Below are 20518 nucleotides of genomic sequence, written 5' to 3'. Positions count from 1 at the left end.
ATTTGAATACCACTCTGGATAAAAATTTAAGTTGAGGATTAAGCACTGAGTTATCTTTGTGAAAACACATAAAGGAAAGATCAGCAATCAGGGCCTCAATTTAGATCACCCGTCTGGGTGAAATGACTGCAACAAGAAAGGTGATTTCTGGAGAATGACAAGGTAGTTAACATTGAGGGATCAAATAGAGAATTCCTGACCATAGATAACATGTTCAAATCCCACCAGCTCGATTTACAAAGTGTCAAGTATAGATACAGCAACTCTGTAAGACAAAACGTTTTACAGAATGGTGGGGAAAAAAGCTGATGCTCTTTTAACCACAGAGTGGAAAGAACCAATGCGGGTGTATTGGCTCTTAACCATTAGAAGTGTGTGTCGCCAGGGGAACAAGAGGAATTAAAGACATGGGTCTATCTTATTCTCAGCTGGAACATGACTGGTCCTATGGGTTGACAAACATGTCCTTTAACAATTAAAATGCTTTTAAATAGTTCCTGACCTCACGAGGTATGAGACTATTATAGGGCGGATTTGCAGAGGTAATTCTGTGAAAGACAAATTTGATTTAGATGCTGGTCTTGTAATTTTCTTGGAAAAGTAAAGTTTTTAAAAATAACTTAAATTTACTCAGTCTTATCGCCTTTGCTGTTTTCATCAGCTTTGTTGCTTTCATCAGCATTGTTAGCGTTTAGCTTTTCAACTGGTTTCAGATGTTCTTTTGGGCTTTTTTCCTGTTCATCTTGAGTATCCTTTCCATCTGAAAAAAATTAAAACAAACAATTGGGTATATTTGTTAACAGTTTTTCATAATCTTATGTTTTCAAAGTAGCATTTGATTGGAATGTCCTTACATTAAAATAAAACTCAAACATTAAGTCACCGTTAAGCAAAAAAATAAAGCATTCAAAAGTGTGGAAGTCCAGAAGTTATTGTTTTTACTTCAACAATAACTGAGCCATGTTGCACAACCTATATTTTATGGTATATAGTAAATACACACTAATACATTAAGGTTTATCTTTTACCCAGGAACAAAGAAATGGAAAATATTATATATCTGCATCATGCCAGAATAAGGATTGCAGTAGAAATGATATCTTATGGAATTGTCGCATTTGCATGCTTTATGTCTACCCTAGCAATGCACTAATATTTATTTTTACATTTAATTTCTAGTGTTTTTAAAGGAAAAAAGCATTGTTAAAGCATTGTTAAAGAATGAGGGGGGATTTGATAGCTGCTTTCAACTACCTGAGAGGTGGTTCCAGAGAGGATGGTTCTAGACTATTCTCAGTGGTAGAAGAGGACAGGACGAGGAGTAATGGTCTCAAGTTGCAGTGGGGGAGGTTTAGGTTGGATATTAGGAAAAACTTTTTCACTAGGAGGGTGGTGAAACACTGGAATGCGTTACCTAGGGAGGTGGTAGAATCTCCTTCCTTGGAAGTTTTTAAGGTCAGGCTTGACAAAGCCCTGGCTGGGATGATTTGATTGGGGATTGGTCCTGCTTTGAGCAGGGGGTTGGACTAGATGACCTCCTGAGGTCCCTTCCAACCCTGATATTCTATGATTCTATGATTTTTGATGTGTCTTTTATCAAGCCTATTCAGTTATTTATAAAGACCCTAAATCATCTCTTCATATTTTCTGTCTTGTCCTACGCTGCCCTCTTGCCCCAAGCAGGCCACTGAATATGCAACTCCTTGAACCACCGAAATTAGATATAGAAAAAACTTCTTGAGGTATACAGTCCCTTGTCAATGAAGGATTGTTTGCTACAGTATATTCACCAGTGCTTTGTGCCATCTAGTTTTCAATTACAAGGAATAAGGCTTCTACCACTTCCCTTTGAACACTCTTCTACAGAGTAGCAGATGTCACTATTAGGAAGAGGTCCTGATATTCAGCCTAAGGCCTGATCCACAATAAAGAGTTAGATCGACGTAAGCTGCCTTGCCTAACTCTGTGAGCGCTACACCAAAATGTCTCTCCCGATGATGTAACTTGCCTGCTACACCAACTTAACTCCACCTCCACGAAAGGCATAGCACTTAGGTCAACGTAGTTAGGATGATGCAGTGTCAATGTAGACCGGGGTGGGCCAACTACGGTCCACGGGCCGCTTCCAATCTCTCAGACGTTTTTATCAAGCCCAATCCCCCCCTATGGCACCACCCTCAAGATCCTTGAAACCACTCAGGGGCCGCACCCATCTCAGCTATGGTGCCTCCACCCGTAGCAGTGTCTGGCACGGCTGCCTTGGTGTCACTGCCGGCATGGACCCTAGGAGTCTCCAGTACTGGCCCTGTAGAGAACCCCCTCGCCCCATGCCATGAGTCCCCTCACCTCAGTAACATCCCTTATAGAGCCCTCCCCCATGTTACACCCCATAGAGTCCCTCTTCCCCACTGGGCATTCATGGCCCGCCATACAATTTCCATACCCAGATGTGGCTCTCAGGCCAAAAAGTTTGCCCAACCCTGGTGTAGACACTGCATTACTTATATTGACTTTAGTGGCCTCCAGGAGATGTCCCATAATACCCCACTGTGATTGCTCTAGTCACTGTTTTGAACTTCGTTGCCCGGAGGCCAGGTATAAGCCCTTCCCCTTTTAAAGCCTGTGATGGGGTGCCTGCCCCGCGCTGGCTCTGAGAGGGTTAAAACCAGCCTAGGGAGGCTGTGCAGCAGGCAGCCAAAGGAGTGACTGCAGGGGAAACAGACAATTAGGGTGGCGGCTGGACCAGCCAATCAGGGGCCAGATGGCCCATGTAAAAGGAAGCTGCAGAGCAGAACGAGATAGTCTGCTGCAGGGAGCCCTAGGGAGAAAACTGGCTTCCTAGAAGGCTAGAGAGAGACCAGCACCTGGGTAAGGGCAGGTGCTAACAGGAACTGGGGGAGCTAGAGAGAGCTCCTGATGAGCTGCCAGGATTTACCAGCTCAAGGCCCTGGGAAGAGGGCAAGGAGCTGGAGCCAGAGGCAGGAGCAGAAGGAACTGAGGCTGCGGGGAAGTGGCCCAGGGAACAGAGACAATGAGCTGGAAGGAAGCTGCTGTTTGCAGGGTCTCTGGGCCAGGGCCCAGAGTAGTGGGCCCCCGCCCCACCACCCACTAGCCACTGAAGGAGCAGCCCAGCTGTGGATTGCCAAGCCGCTGCGAGGAGTGGCTGGACTCTTGTTAGAGGAGTCCTGCGGAAGGTGGGGAAACCAGATTGTGACACGGCCGGAGGGCTGTGCCACAAAGCAGACGTGGAGAGAAAGGAGCCAAAACGGGTCTACAGGCAGAGGTGAGGACGGGAAAAGCACCAGCACTTGAGGGTGCACCTGCTGTGACTGAGCTTATTCCCTCCAAGTAGGAGGTGCCAGTGTGGTGAGTAAACCTGTCACAAAACCCCGTGAATTTTTGAAATTCCATTTCCTATTTGCTCAGCATGGAGCGCACACCTAGCAACTGCGCAGCTGACCATGCCTGCTCCATGCTGCAAACACGCTCCTGCCTGGACTATATAGGAGGTAGTGGATCTTCTAGGTCTGTGGCAAGAAGAGATTGTGCAGACACAGCTCTGATCCAGCCATAGAAATGTCAGTATCTATGAGCAGATGATTCGGGGCATGTAGGCGAGGGCTACAGGAGGGACACACTGCAGCACCACAGGCGTACAAGAAGGCAATGGAGGCTATCAGTCACTCTGGGGGAGAGCTTCTGATACCGTCTCCCACAGTATTCTTGCCAGCAAGTTAAAAAAGTATGTACTGGATGAATGGACTATAAGGTAGATAGAAAGCTGGCTAGATTGTTGGTCTCAACGGGTAGTGATCAACGGCTCGATGTCTAGTTGGCAGCCAGTATCAAGCGGAGTGCCCCAGGGGTCAGTCTTGGGGCCGGTTTTGTTCAACATCTTTATTAATGATCTGGATGATGGGATGGATTGGACCCTCAGCAAGTTTGCAGACGACACTAAACTGGGGGGAGAGGTAGATAAACTGGAGGGTAGGGATAGTGTCCAGAGTGACCTAGACAAATTGGAGGATTGGGCCAAAAGAAATCTGATGAGGTTCAACAAGGACAAGTGTAGAGTTCTGCACTTAGGACAGAAGAATCCCATACACCGCTACAGGCTAGGGACCGACTGGCTAAGCAGCAGTTCTGCAGAAAAGGATCTGGGGATTACAGTGGATGAGAAGCTGGATATGAGTCAGCAGTGTGCCCTTGTTGCCAAGAAGGCTGTCAAGGTTCCTTCCCCACTCTGAACTCTAGGGTACAGATGTGGGGACCCGCATGAAAGACCCCCTAAGCTTATTTCTACCAGCTTAGGTTATAACTTCCCCAAGGCACAAAAAGAAAAGGAGTACTTGTGGCACCTTAGAGACTAACCAATTTATTTGAGCATGAGCTTTCGTGAGCTACAGCTCACTTCATCGGATGTAGCTCACGAAAGCTCATGCTCAAATAAACTGGTTAGTCTCTAAGGTGCCACAAGTACTCCTTTTCTTTTTGCGAATACAGACTAACACGGCTGTTACTCTGAAACCAAGGCACAAAGTCTCTGCCCTTGGATTAGGTAAAACGCTGCCACCACCAAGTGCTTTAACACAGCACAAGGGAAAAGGACCACTTGGAGTTCCTATTTCCCCAAAATATCCCCCCAAGACCTTACACCCCCTTTCCTGGGGAGGCTTGAGAACAAACAAGATGAGCACAAACCCCTTGGATTTTTAAGACCCAAAAAAACCAATCAGATTCTTAAAAATCAGAACTTTATTAGAAGAACAAAAACACTAGATAAGAGAACAACTCTGTAAGATCAGAATGGAAGATAATCTTACAGGCAGTCAGATTCAAAACATAGAGAATCCCTCTAGGCAAAACCTTAAGTTACAAAAAGACACAAAAACAGGAATACACATTTCGTCCAGCACAGTGAATTTACAAGCCAAAAAACAAAGAAAACCAAAAGGCATTTTCTAGCTAGATAACTTACTAATTTTACACGAGTTGGAGAGCTTGCATCCTTGATCTGTTCCCGGCAAAGGTATCACACAGACAGACAAAAAGCTTTTCCCCCACCTCCAGATTTGAAAGTACCTTGTCCCCTCATTGCTCATTTTGGGTCAGGTGCCAGCGAGGTTACCATAGCTTCTTAATCCTTTACGGGTGAAAGGATTTTGCCTCTGGCCAGGAGGGATTTTATAGCACTGTATACAGAAAGGTGGTTATCATTCCCTTTATATTTATGACAAAGGCTAATGGCACATTGGGCTGCATTAGTAGGAGCACTGCCAGTGGATTGAGGGAAGTGATTGTTCCCCTCTATTCGGCACTGGTGAGGCCACATCTGGAGTATTGCGCCCAGTTTTGGGCCCCCCTACTAAAGAAAGGATGTGGACAAATTGGAGAAAGTCCAGCAGAGGGCAGCAAAAATGATTCGGGGTCTGGGGCACATGACTTATGAGGAGAGACTGAGGGAACTGGGCTTGTTTAGTCTGCAGAAGCGTGGGGGGAGGGGGGGAATCTGATAGCAGTCTTCACCTAGCTGAAGGGGGGTTCCAAAGAGGATGGAACTCGGCTGTTCTCAGTGGTGGCAGATGACAGAACAAGGAGCAACGGTCTCAAGTTGCAGCAGATTGGATAGTGGAGGGTGGTGAAGCACTGGAATGGGTTACCTAGGGAGGTGGTGGAATCTCCATCCTTAGAGGTTTTTAAGGCCCAGCTTGACAAAGCCCTGGCTGGGATGATTTAGTTGGTGTTGGTCCTGCTTTGAGCAGGGGGTTGGACTAGATGACCCCCTAAGGTCTCTTCCAACCCTAATCTTCTATGATAAGAGCCGCAGACATGCCACTTTTTCAAAGAGCTGCATGCCATCCTCGTCCGAGACCCACCACCACTGCCATGAGCCCCATGGCTATTTCGAGAGAGCTGGATTCACAGGCCCCCAAAGTCAACAGCAAGGAGGAGGTGTTGGACAAGGAAGAGGAGAAGTATGGGGCACAGGCGAGCAGGGGATCCAGTGGCACAGTGAACCAGGATATGTTTTTGACTCCAGAGCAGTCGAGTCAGGCCCCACAGTCCAGCATAAGTGAGCCTGATGCAGGGGAAGGAACTTCTGATAAGTATGCAATTTGCTTTGATATTGCAGGGACACATCTGCTCATTTACTCTTTTTCAACCATTTAATCTTTTGAATCAGGAAGAAGTAGTGAAATAACCAATAGAGGTAGAGTCTGCTTCTCATTCCCCTCTACAGTTAGGCCAGGGGGGGAGAGGGACTACCGATGGTTATGTGCATCAGGCTGTCCTGGGAATCCTCCATAGAGATCTGAAGGGAACTTTCGTGATGGCAGTATGCAATCCCCTGCCAAAGGTTTCTGGGGAGGGCCGCCTTATCTCTTCCTCTGCAGTAGGACACTTTCCCACACCACTCAGCAGCCACCACTGCAACACACAAGCTAACAGCATACAGACCCGGTCTGCAGCCGGACGCGTGCAGGAGCTGTTCCCTTTCAGCCTCTGTTACCCTCAGGAGTGAGATATCAGCTAAAATCACCACCGCCTGTAGAAAACAGTGCCAGTGTGCAGTTCCAGGAGATCCCGCAAACCTCCGGTGCTTTGGATACTGAGCACAAAACAGAGGATCACCCTTGCTGACACAATGGACAGAGATAGAGCGGAGAGGAGAAAAGCACAGGAAAAGGAGAGAGATGTGCAGCAAGACATGCTAGCACTTCTCAAGAGGCAAACAGACATGCTGGAGACTCTTGTTGATCTTCAGGTTCAACACACCGTGCTCGCTTCTCTCTGCTGTCCATAGAGAACTGCATTCTAGGACGTCCCTGCATCTCCCTTCCCCCCCACATTTCAAATGGCATCCAGGGCTGCTGCACTATCTAGAGGTACCCCCTATACCCCAGAGGAAAATACAGACCATCACAGCCACACATACACTGACCTGTGAGAGAGACAACTGGTATATGTGTTTGTGAAATGGAAATGACTGTTCTTTCCCCCGTATTTATAAAGTTTCATTCAGTTATAAATATGTCTGTTTGCATAGGTTTGGAATAAAAGTCTACTTATGGAAACTTAATTCAGCTTTATAAATTCACAACATATGCTGGCTGGGTCTGACATCATTCTGAGATAATAGCAACAGGTGCATTTACAATGTTCTATTACTACAAACACAGCACTCATTACAAGATTCACATTGGGCTGCAAAAAAAGCAATGCCAGGCAGAACGTACTACACCACCACACATTATTGTGGCTCACTATTAAAATGGTCCTTCAAAGCCTCCCTGAGCCATACAGTTCCCCACTGAGCTTTTCTTATAGCCCTGGTATCTGGCTGCTCAAAATCAGCAGAGAGCATACTGCAGAAATTTTTTCACCTTTGCTTCACAGATATTATGAAGCACACACCAGGCAGCTATAACCACTTGGCTATTTTTTTCACTGAAGTCTACTCTCGTGAGTAGACAGCACTAGCGACCTTTCAAATGGCCAGTGGCACATTCAACTGTCATTCTGCACCGGCTCAGCCTGTAGTTGAAGAGCTCCTTGCTGCTGTCGAGTTGGCCTGTGTACCTCTTCATGAGCCATGGGAGTAAGGGGTAGGCTGGGTTTCCCAGGATCACTGTTGGCATTTCAATATCCCCAATGGCGACCCTGTGGTCTGGAAAGGAAGTCTGTTTGCAGCTTTCTTAACAGGCCTGTGTTCTTAAACGTGTGTCATACACCTTCCCCACCAACCTGTGTTGATGTTGATAAAATGTCCCTGGTGATCCACCAGTGCTTGCAATACCATAGAAAAGTAGCCCTTTCTGTTGATGTACTCTGTGTCAGGTGCCAAAATAGGGATATGCATGCCATCTACTACCCCATCACAGTTTGGGATCCCCACGGCTGCAAAACCATCCACTCTGTCCTGCACATTGCTCAGAGTCACAGTCCTTCATAGCAGGATGCGATTAATGACCCTGCACACTTGCATCACAGCAACCCCCACGGTGGATTTCCCACCTCCAAATTGATTCCTGACTGATCGGTAGAAATCTGGCATTGAAAGCTTCCACACAGTGATTGCCACTCGCTTCTCCACTGGCATTGTAGTTCTCATTTTGGTGTTGCTGCGCCAGAGGGCTGGGACAAGTGCCACAAACACTTCCAGGAATGTGGCCTCACATCCATAAGTTCTGTAGCCACTGCTCATCATCCCATTCCTGCATAACAATTCTATCTGACCAGTCAATGTTTGTTTCTCAGGCCCAGAACTGGCAATCCACCATCTGCAGCTGCTCCATGAATGCCAACAATAACTGTGAATTGTTTCTATGTCCAACAGCAAGGCAGCCTCCAAGGAATTATCTTGTTCTACCTAGCTCCTCTGGCAGCTCTGCAAATACTGCAGGATCAGGTGCATTGTGCTTGCAATACTCATCACAACAGTGCAGAGCTATGCAGAATCCATGCTTCACATAGAGATGGCGGACACATGGGTTTACGGGACTTTTGAAAAAAGGTGTGAAACATTATGGGATGCAGATAAAATTATGGGATGGAGAAACCTGCATCATGGGACACTGAAATCATGTTCCCAATCACCCCTGCGTGACTTGTTTGCCCCCATGAGGAATTGCAAACCCTGCCCAAAACACCCCGCACTAGATGGTGGCAAGTTGCACAGTGGGTCAGCTACCCATGGTGCACTGCTCTCAGCCTCAATGCAAGGGCTGCTAGTGAGGATGTGCACCACCGACAAAAGGAGCATAGCATGGACATGCAAAAGCAATTTAATTACTGTGACGGTGGTATGTCAACATGAGTTAGGTCAACTTAATTTGTAGTGTAGACCTACCCTAAGTTTCTTTTTCTTAATTTCATCCATTTACTCAGTAATAACTCCTTGAATCAAATAATTCTTACAAGTCTAGCTTGTAAAAATAGGTAGAAGTATGGAGAGAACAACACATGGCTGCTGTAAGTATTTCTTCATATGAAGCTGTGATGGGGTGTCCACCCACACAGCATTAGAAGGGGTTAAGATGGCCATGCAAGCCAATTAACTCCACAGGCTTCACCTGGAGGAGGAGACAGGGAACTAACTGAGAGCAGGCTCAGCTATGCAGGAACAGGCGGGGCCTGTATAAAGCCAGGTAGCTGGCAACAGACAGGGGCTGCTGGGAAAGGTTGCAGGAAGGCAGGCAGCAGTCACTTCCTGGGAAGAGGAAGGAGAGTTTTGGAGTTGGTACACCCAGAGGGAGAAGGGGTACCAGGTGTGGTCGGAAGCAGTCCAGGGAAGGAGCAGTGAGGGCTGAGAGAGGAAGGCCCAGAACTGCTGAGCTGAGGGTTCCTGGACTGGAACTTGGAGTATAGGGCAGACCAGGTTCCCCTACCAGCCACTGAGGGAGTGGCACCATGGTGCAGCGAGAAGGAAGACTTCTTAGTACTGCTAGGGAGAAAAGACTTTGCTACCCCAGAAAGGGAGAACACTGTGTGATCCAGCCAGAGGACTAGAGTCACGAAGAGGACACTGCAGTTCCTGGGACAAGAGAAGCTACAGACCTGTGAGAGAGACAGAACGACAGCGTGCAAGCCACGACAGCGTGGAAGGGGGCATCAACATCAAGAGCTAATCCCCAGAGTGACCAAGAGGAGGTGCCAGACTAGAGGTGAGTGGTGCAATCTGTGACAGAAGCATAGAACTTTTCCACCCATCATAGTTGCCATGGCATCACATTATTGTCACTGCAACAGTACTTGGATCTCTAAAATATACTTCGACAACTTTAGCACAGAATTGAATCCAGGGCAAGAAAGTCTTTCCTGCTACTGACTGACTGCTTTGATGGTCAATTTTCCTTCTGTGTGGAAAGGACCTAGCAATGACAGTTTGTTTTCTGTCCCAGAGAGTAGGAGGCTGGCAACAGTCTTCCTCCTTGTTCACATAGGCAGCAGTTGAGATACTGTCCACCATCACCAAGATGTTCTTGTAATGTGCTGATAGGGTCAGCTCCCTGAAGGCATTCTGTACTGTACTGAGCTCCAGCCAATTTACGCTGTGCCCTCTGTGCCTCTTCACTTCCCCAGTCCTTAAATTGCTGAGATATTTTCCAATCCATTTAGTTTTCCACACAACAAACCCACCAAACTCACAAATATGCTGAAAATACCTAAAGAAGCTATATATGGGCTTGGTGGAATTCAATTTTTTTAAAAAAATAAGTGACAGCTATCAATATTCATTTTTAAGCATTTTTTTCATTTTTATAGATTTAAATTTTCAAAGTTGCATAACATTATGGGTTTTAAGCATTTTTTATTGTTAATTAAATTTTCATAATTGTGGCAATTATGGGATGTCAGAAAATATTTACTGACAGCTGCTGAGATTCATATAGTTAGAGTTTTATAACCATTAAAACACAAATTGGCAAACATCACACATCAAAGCATACGAAATAAAAATCCTTAAATCAAACAAGTTTTCAAGCAACACTTTTCTTACTTTGTCTATCTGTAAATTTCAACTTTTATAAATCGAAATATTTTTCATCAGTTTGTGTATGTGGTGAAATCAACATTCACTGACATTTATCAAAAATCTAATCCTTCCAAGCCAAACTATATATCCCATAGGTGGTATGAATTTACAAAGGTTAACATTGCATTATAAAGTTATTTTTTAAAACATGTTTAAATCTCTGACCTTGAGAAGGTAGACTTTGAGTAGAATCTGTGATCTGTTTATCCTTATCAACATCACTTTCTGCCTTTCCTTCATTGCTAGCTGAAGCATACACACGTTGAACCTTAGCTTTTGAATGGTAGCCATCTGTAAGGTAGTCAAGAAAAACATGCCTGAAATGTACTTAGATTAACATTTTCTGTTTATTAGGGAAGGTTCAAAGTTGCTCATTTGTAAGCATCTAAAGCTACATTTAAAGTGTTTCAGCTAAATACATTTCTTCCTTTGTTACACAACTTATTTTTACATACTTAATATTAATAAATTGCTAAACATTCTTATTTACACCACTGTATAGTTCGTGTAATCTGTAAATTCAGTACAAAAAAAAAACCCTTATCAAGTTAACAGCATTCCTTGTGCATTTAAAAATTCAATAGTTTCAACCAAGCAACCCTGTATGTAATCTTTGGTTGGAATCTAGGCTGATGATATTTTGGTTTCTGCTGAATCATCTACACAAAATGGACAAACACACTAACCAAAAACTCAGAGACCTCAAGAGACTAGAAACCCAAAACAGTGGTTCCCAAACTGTTGTCTGTGGCCAATCAATTTGTGGCCAAACTGTTATCTGTAGCCAATTACATTTACTGGTAATATGAAGAGCTGACAGGCCACATGGTGCTGGCTCTCCTCATAGTCTCCACTTGTTAAATTGCAGTAAAAGACAGATGCTTATATGGCAAAATAAGTGTAATTGCTGAAGTTGCTCCAAGGATTTTTTTGCAAATTCAGTAAGAAGGAAGGTAGTCCATGCTATCATTATCGGACAAGAGGTAATCCATGAGACTCTCTGTTAAGTAGTAGTTCACACTATGAAAAAGCTTGAGAGCCCTTGATCTAGACTGACATTAATCCAGTTTATCTGCATTTCCAGTGGATAACTTTTTCCTCAATAGGCTGAAAGTGACTATTAGGTCCCCTATATACAACTGCTCTTCTTGCTCAACTACTCTAAGGTCTGGTCTCCACACAAACTTGCATCAAAATAACTAAACTGGTTTTAATTCATACCTTTTGTTATTTCTGTACAAGTCTGTGTGTGAACACTTATTTTGGAACAACAGTGTCCTATTTCAATTTTGCTTATGTCGGTTTTTCACTCAGCATCTCGCAAGTCTAGACATGTAGCAAACAACAGTAACACATTCCAAACTACCGAACAACTCTAGCAGTGCATGCTCAGGCAAAACTCCCTTTGAAGTCAATAGACCTTGCAGCCAAGTCAAGATTGAAGGATTTAAACATACAGAGAACACTTACATTCTTGCCATTTTCTCTTCATAACAGGAGGATCCGTTACAACCTAAACATAAAGCCCATTTATGTTAGCAAAACCTTTTAAATACACATTTGGTTAAACATCTAACTAACCAACCTAATTAAAATATTTATTCTTAAAGAGACGTTGTCAGTGCATTTACCATCCCTGACAGCAGAGCCAAACTGAAGTTCAGCTCTCAGGATACCAGTTATGTATTTCACATTGCAATACATACATGCTGGAGGTAGGAAAACTAGGGAAAGCGGATGCAGATATTAGACTCACAGTAAACAAACCAGTGGATTTATTGATTAGTCTCTAAGGTGCCACTAGTACTCCTTTTCTTTTTGTGAATACAGACTAACACAGCTGCTACTCTGAAACCAGTGGATTTAAGTGATTCGTGCACCTGCTTTGTTTTTTAAAACTTATTTCCTACAACAACAAGGTGCAGGAACAGCAGAGAATCTTAAAGGAGACACAGACATCTCCCACAAAATAAAGAATTACTTACTGCTATGCTCAAACAAATGAAGGTTACCTACTTGTAACCAGAGTTCTTAGAGATGGACTCCACATATTCCCTTTCATGGGATGCACCAGCCACATGCAGCTCAGATGGAGGAATCTAATTAGCAGTATTCACTGTTGTAGCCATGTTGGTCCCAGGATATCAGACAGACAAGGTGGGTGACAAACTTCTATTGGTCAGAGAGACAAGCTTTCAAACTTACACAGAGCTCTTCTGAATAAGAGCTGTGTGTAAGCTCAAAAGCTCATCTCTGACCAACAGAAGTTGGTCCAATAAAATATATTATTTCACTCACCTTGTCTCTCTAATCAACAGCGTCCATTAGAGCATTCACGCACCCCTTCTCCCATCGCATATCCATTCTTGAATGTTCAAGGGACCTCAGCTCCTACCCACAACTTGCTCAATTCTATGTTATACTTAAGACTATGTTATACTCTAGTTTCAAATGACAAATATGGTACCTTTCACTGGTAAGCAGATAAAGTACAAAAAGATGGCTTTAGAGGTATAACTTTGGGGAGAGCACCTTCAGTGCAAGGCAAATGTAACAGCACTGACTGCACTGGACTGCTCTTCAGAGACTGGTATCATATAGAACCTCTTTCCTGTACCATATTAAAAAAACCTGATTTGCACTGGTTATTTGATCTCTTGAGTATATTTCAAAATAAACCAAAGTGCAGTCAAGCAACTGACTTCAATTTATCAATTGATGCAATGAGGTCTAACTGTGCTGGCCCCAACATGTGAATATTTCCTGTATCACATGGTTGTCCACTTGAGCTCTCCTTAACTGGTCTGCGAGATTGTTGTTCTTCTGAGCTAGGTATATCACTATGGGATATATCTTATGGAGGATGCATCATTCCCACAACCTCATCATCTCTTGACATTGTTGAGAAGAGTGTGCACCTCCTCGCTTCTTCTAGTAAAACGTTGCAGAGGTATTGTCTGTGGTCACCTGAACTACTTTGGGCACTGAAAGCATTCATGCCTCACCTTCCACACACTGAATTGCTCTGCATTCCAGTTAGTTTAAATGCAATCTTTTCTTCAGGGAATTCTTACATCCTCGAGCCATGAGCTTGCCGCATTGAGTGTGCCAAACTATATAAGATACATCTGTAGTCACTGTTGCAGATAGAAGAGGAGGGTTGAATGGTACACCCCAGCAGACATTCTGGGGCTTGGATTCACCAATCTAGGAACAACAACACGTGTCTGGGAATGAGAAGTTTTCAGTTCATATTGTCTGTGCCTTGTCTGTAATTGGCCGATAACCAGTGCTGTATTATTCTTAATTTGAAACAAGCAAATGGGGTGACATATGTTGTAGAAGCTACCATTCCCATAAATTGGAGATAAGAGTACAATTTGAGAGGGTACCTGGGGAAGAGTTTCTATGGAGAATGTCATACACTGGAATCCACCCTGTGGTAATAGTACTCTGTTTATCTGTGAGTCCAAGATGATTCCTATGAAGTGAATTCTCTGAAAAGGTCATAAAAGTGATTTACTCTGGTTTATCATGAAATCTAGAGGGTACATGTGCAATTGACAGCTTTGGAAAGATGATCCTTCAATCATCGACATAAGGGAATGCATGAATACTGTCTCCCCTGAGATGAGTTGCTACTGCTGACAAACATTTTGTGAATACGTTGCCTAACCCTACCTAACAAGCATATATTGGCTTCTTTGTATATGTAATTGCCTATTCATTTCTTTAAGTAGCATGTTGCTTGTTTGGGGGCTTTTCTGGGGGTGTGGCTTCTGCTTTTTTTGTTTTTTTTTAAATTTCCCATCGGAGAGCATGATTGGCTACCGGTTGCGCAATCTGCTGGGGAAAAAAAAAGGTTTAAAAGGGTGCTTGTGGAAATGGACCTCCTCCACTACGAATTGAAGAGATTTGTGATGTGTGTTTCTTATGGTGATGTGAAAATAGACATTTTTCAAATCAAGGGCTGTAAACCAATCTTTTAGAGAAAGGGAAGGAATAATAGATGCAAAGGTAAAGAAACCCATGCCTCTGTAGCCATTGAAAACCTGTTCTACAACTCCTATTTTGACTAGAGCCAGAACCTCTGATCTTAACAAGTTATTGTTGGAGGGGTTCCTGAATAGAAACTGGGAGGGTGGGTTGGAAAAGGGAAGATTTTTGAATACCCATTGGCAATAATTTTTAAGATCTATCTGTCTTGTGCTTATGGAAGCCCAACAACGGAAATAATGTCAGTCACAGTCTTCAAGGGAAGGGGGAGTAAGACTGCTTGAGTACTGTGGCACAATGTGTCAGATGTGTGGCCTAAGATTTCATGTTGTAGTTGCCAAAGATATTTGGTTTGCCTTTAAAACTGGGTTTGAAATTAATCCTCCTTTGTTGAGATTGTTGACGATATTGCAGCTGGTAATAATGTCTTCTCTGTGTTGGAAAAGCAGATAAGAAAGAATGTTGTCTTTGATACCTAAATACTCCTGGTCTTCTCTCGGGTGGCTGATAAATGCCCAAAGATATTGCTGAACACCTTGTTTCTTTGCTCTTCTCCAGAATCTTACCTGTCCTGGTTCTAAACAGACTTTCTTCCTCAAGGGGAAGGACCTTCACTTTGGCTTTAGTTTCTGGGGGTAAACCTGATGATTTGAGCCATGCATATCTTTGGGGAGAAGTTACAGCTGCTACAGCCCTGCCTGCAGAGTTTCAGGAATCAAAAGATGCCCTCACAGCAATCTTTGATACTTGCTGTCCCTCTGTGACAATGGCATCAACAAGTTTCTTTTGTTCCACTAGTAACATTAAAATAAAATCCAACATCATCTCCCAGAGAAACTATCACTAACAAGCAATAATAGCCTGATAATTTGCAACTCTGAAGCTCAATGTAGAAGAGGAGAAAAATCTTCCTTTCTAGGACATCCATTTTCTTCCAGTCCCCCTCAGGGAGTAGACTGATCTAAGCCACCTCTAATTTCAAGGAATTTGGAGACAGGTGAGTATGAAAATAAAAACCCCTCCTGGGGTAAATTATAATGTGTCTGCCTTCTTGGACATTGGTTGAACTGATGAAGGATTTGCGTACATTAATTTAATAAGTTGAAGAAGTCCATCTAGAATTGGTAATGATGTTTTACAGAAGAGTGAGAACCAAATATCAGAGACGGGGTTGCAGTTTCTTCCACCGAAGTGGCTGGTAGTTTAAGTGTAGATGCCATTCTCTGAACCAGCTCCTGAAATGTTATTACATTCTCCAGTGGAAAAGCCACTGAGAAGACCCCCTACATTCTCACCTGGAGATGTCTGAATGTCTGTCTCAGGATTCAGTTCATGAAAATCCTGGAGAGAGACTTGGTCTTCCTCTGACAAAGAATCATGCAACACAGCAGAGAATGCTCTTTCCTTGCTTAATGTCAATGGAGCCAGCATTCTCTTATCGATAGAGGTAAAAGGAGTTTCTCACTGTATCTTGTGCTGCAAACCCTGTTAGCAACATGGAACTGTCCAATACAACCATCTAGGCCCCGGGATCATTCTCCAATAATGTCTGTAAGTCTATGTTATGGTCCAGACCATAGTACAGTACACCATAAAGGTCTGCTTGAAATGGCTGAGAACCCAAATACTTTCTACTAATTGGTAAGCAGAACAAGGAAAACACCTGTTGCTCTGATCCGTCATCAGGTCTTTGATCCAATGCCAATCTGATTAGGAACAGAGAAGAGAACAGCGGACCCAATATCAGATAGAGAAGCTTGCTAGGGGAAGTGGAAGGGGAGGCGTCGCATACCGTTCCTCTACGCTCCTTTTCTCTGCTACAGTCTGTTCCGGTGAGCTCCTTTTCTTCCAAAGTTCTTCATTCTCTGGATCCGATCAGGGAGGCACCATCAGATCTGAGTGATGAATTTACACTTGTACCATGATAAATAGTTGCATAAGAGGATTGGAACCGTTACATGAATCCAAGATCACCTTCCATGCCTCCTTCTGTCTTGACAACTAGGTCCTTTGGATCTTTTGATTTCATCATCAGATCCAAGTCCCTGGAAACTGGGATTATATCTGGATCTGGTGATGCTGTGTGGACTTTCAGCTATATTTCCAGTCTTTACGCAATGGTGCGCTATTCAGTTTCAACATAACAGATTCAGAGGAGGTTCTAATTTGTAGATTGGCTTTTGTCACAAAGTCCTTTTCCACTGAAATCTCTCTCTTCCTAGATTTTTGATGCCTAAGCTTAGGATCTTGTCTAAGGAACTTCTTAGAAGTCTGAGCTGATGATGGGAGGTGGAAGCACGGGGTGCCAATGAAGACATCTAATATGATGTATAGCCTTGTCCCTCAATACATCTCGTGACAAGGATGGTCTATGCCAGTTTTTGGTGTCAATCATATTATCTAATCAAGTAAGCTTCACTTGCAAGCTCCTCTTGAAGGAGTACTGCTTGCAGACTATTTTAATCTGTCTTTCTTAGTTCTCAAGGTAAAAATGCTGCAGATAGCACATCTGGAGATCAAATGTCCTTCTCTGAGGCAGCATGGAGCGATGCATGCACATCCAATGTTCAGAAAACTGAAGAGCAGGAGGCACACTGTTTAAAACATGTTTCTTGACCTTTGGATTTGCCATAATCGCAGGCCAAAGCCAAAGCCTCAACACTACTATACTATCTCCTAACTTACTTACTGATATTGTAAAACTTATTCTTAGTAACTCTAAAAATAACTTCCATCTAAAATTAACAATTAGTAAGTAACTAAGCACTATCTAATGGTAAGATCGAGGCACAAAGTCTGGAGCAGTTCTTTATCTCACAGCTGGTTGTTGAAATACCACACCCCCTTTTATAACTTCACCCCTAGACTATTCAGGAACAGGGCTGGGGCAAGGCATGGCCAGGCACATGAGCGCTCCAACGGACACTGCTAGTTAAGTTTCACCATCTGAGCCGCAGGCAGCCAGTGCATCCTGTGAGAGGGAAAATGTAGACACCACTTGAAGGACAAGAAGAATTACAAGTAAAATATACAATCTAGAGTCTCTGAATGAACTGGATTAAGTATGCCTGCATGAAAACAACTTGGCAGTTGTGCTCTTTCCAGCAAAATTCCATACATAAAAACATTTTCTACGTTACCGTTTCAGTCAGACATTTTATAGGGGAAAGTCAACAATTAGAAACAATAGCAACTCAAATTGAGGATTCAATGAATAATTCCTCTTATTCCCTTTTTGCTTGTCGAAATAAGGTTAATTGATGCAATGATTTACTTTTCAGACCAAATCAGCTCTTCATGGATACCACTAACAGTGCGGACTGATTTTCAGTAAGTTCGTAGCACACATTTGCTGAATGGATATGTGTAAATCTGTGATTTGTGCATGCATGTGGCTAGACAGACATGTGGCAAATCAGGGATTTGCATGCAAACATTTTAATATCACATATGCAAACATATCCCATTTCTGTTCACCTCTAACCTTATCCTGCATTATTTCTTTAGCTTTTGGACTCCACACCAGAGGACTCTCATACAAAATTCTGGGTGCCTTTGACATATATTTAAAAACTCTAGACTGTAGGAGGTATAAAGTAAAAATCAACTAAAGCAGTACTTCATCCCACCACCATACCACGCCTCATTTAATCACAAATCATGTGACCAATGCAGCTTAAAACATGCGCCATACTTCTACAAATTCCACCCTCAACTGCCTCCACCAAAGGTTGTTCAAATAGATGGGCTTTGCAGTATGCTCACCAGGCCAACAAAGTCACATTTTTTCAGAGCCTGGGGAGCAGAACATTTCAAAGGAAAGGAGCCAGCATCCCTTGCCTTTTATTAAAAAAAGGGGATCAAGCTCCTGTGCTGATCACAACTGTGATAGTATTGCACAGGGAGAAAGGTTGTCTCTCTCAATGAGGCAGGTCCAACACAGTTTATATCACCCCACACCTTAAAACTCCATCTGAAAACCAACAGACTACCAATGCAAATTTTGGAGAATCGTTAACAGATGCTGCCATCAAGAAGTACTACTTAATAAGCAGGCTGCGGCATTCTGAACCAGTTTAAGTTAGTTTAAGATAGATTTAAGATGTAGCCCCACATAGAGTACACTGCAATAATCAAGTTTCAAGGTGACAAAGGCATGTAGTAAAGTAGCAAGGTACACATCCAAGACAAACAGCTGCAATCACCTGGCCGGACAGATGGCAAAAAACATTCTTGTACACTGCTGCAATGTGATCCTCCAACAGCAAAAGGGGATCCAATATCACCCCAGATTGAGATGTCACAAAGGTGCTTCCCCCAATCTACCAGCATCACCTCAGTCTGAACTGTCTGGACTGAATTTCAGCCACCTTGCTCTCATCCATTACCCAATTTCTCTGAAACACCAAGCTAGACATTTTTTAGCACTGGCTGGATCAAGTGGAATGGATATAAGCAGCTCAGTGTCATCAGCATACTGAAAACATAATAGGACAGTCTTCTTCATTAATCTTCCTAGCAGCCCCATATACATGTTGAACAGAAGAGGAGACAAGATGGAAGCCTATGGAACTCCATAAAACAGTGCCCTTAGGATGTAGGAACCATTGCCTCGTGCCAGTCTCCAGGAACACTCTGCAAGGAAAGAACTGTACCAAAGGCTATTGCTGGTAGACATAACAATATCAGCATGCACAGTTGGTTTTAATTCAGCACCAAGAAGAGATCATCTACTAATGCTACCAGTACTGATTATGTCCCATTGTCAGGTCTGTGGCAAGATACAAGGTATCTAGGTACTTAGCATTTGTCTTGCCACTACCTTCTCTATAATTATATCCAGAAATGGAAGAGGTACTACTGGCCTATAATTAACCAAAAATAGTTGGTTTCCTGGGTAAAAACTGCAACAGTTTTCTTAAGAGAAGTCAGCACTTGCCCTCCCTAATGGAGGCAGTGAATCTCCACCAGTAATGGAGCCACTACTTCCCCAGCGAGGTCACTGGTACAAACAACAGATTGTGGGAGGAAATCTTCCCAACACTTTCAGTACCGCAATGAGTGTCACTGGCCTAAACTCAACCACAGTGTAGCATGTTACAACATGATGACAATATAGCCATTAATATAAATATTGGTTAGAATGTTGTATTCTATTTGCTCATGTGCATGGGATACTTCAGAACAGTTATGAAGATTTATGGCAAGCAATCAAAGCACCTTGATAAGAATAAGTCAATTTTCTTGCCATATGTAAAATATACTTTTGTTTGAACAGTAGCATGTGAAAGTTACGCTACCTAATTGCAATAGTGCATAAGATGCAGAAATTTCAGTGCCGTGGGATTCTTTTTCCTGTAAAATTTATATTGTTCATGACAGCATGTTTCTCACTTTTGCTGAAACAGGGAAACTCCCCATTCTCCGTTTTACTAGCTAAAGGAAGACTGACCAATATACATTTTTGTTATAGTGTACTACAAGGTGATTAATATAACTTCTGTGAACTTTTGAAGGGGCATACACTTATATTAAAAAAAACTGATTTTGCATGCTCAACAGTAAACAACAGAAAACTGGACCCAAAATAACATTTTAAGAATGAACAGAGCATTTATAACATAGGCAGTAATTTACAAAGTTAGTAAGAGGGTTGGGTCTACCATCCCATAAATGAAAGTTGACATCAGTATTTTTTATAAACACATAGGCACTGAATTTTTTTTTAAAAAAATTACCTTTATTTGTTTTCTTCCCTCCTTCTTTTCAATAACTGCAGCAACTTGTTTAAGCCTTCTGTTCAGTTCTGAGCCTCGACCTCTAATTTCATCAGATTCCACTATCTCAGGATAATGCTGTGTCTAGAAATAAAAATGCCACCCACTCTATTAATCCAGGCTTTCTTAATGATAAAATACAGTGTCAAATATTCTTTTTTCTCCCCTCTGGCAATACAAGCAGTTATGTACAATACAGTTTCTATTT

At 43.0% G+C, this 20518-nt stretch overlaps 1 protein-coding gene across 5 annotated transcripts in view; it reads right to left on the bottom strand.

Annotated features, from left to right (window-relative positions):
• LOC102935237 (histone acetyltransferase KAT6A) overlaps positions 1 to 20518 on the bottom strand; it is a 62259-nt gene that overhangs the window by 13757 nt on the left and 27984 nt on the right. For all 5 annotated transcript variants that reach the window (XM_037893414.2, XM_037893417.2, XM_037893416.2 and 2 more), the window contains 4 exons: positions 20272 to 20394; positions 12008 to 12050; positions 10703 to 10828; positions 631 to 760 (listed from right to left, as the gene is read on the bottom strand). In XM_037893414.2, coding sequence (XP_037749342.1) covers positions 631 to 760; positions 10703 to 10828; positions 12008 to 12050; positions 20272 to 20394 — 422 coding nt within the window. The remainder of the gene's footprint in view (positions 1 to 630; positions 761 to 10702; positions 10829 to 12007; positions 12051 to 20271; positions 20395 to 20518) is intronic.

Source organism: Chelonia mydas, chromosome 2 (assembly GCF_015237465.2).
Source record: "Chelonia mydas isolate rCheMyd1 chromosome 2, rCheMyd1.pri.v2, whole genome shotgun sequence".
NCBI lineage: Eukaryota > Metazoa > Chordata > Testudines > Cheloniidae > Chelonia > Chelonia mydas.
The sequence above is the reverse complement of the archived record's forward strand: the minus strand, read 5'-3'. Positions and strand labels throughout refer to the sequence as shown.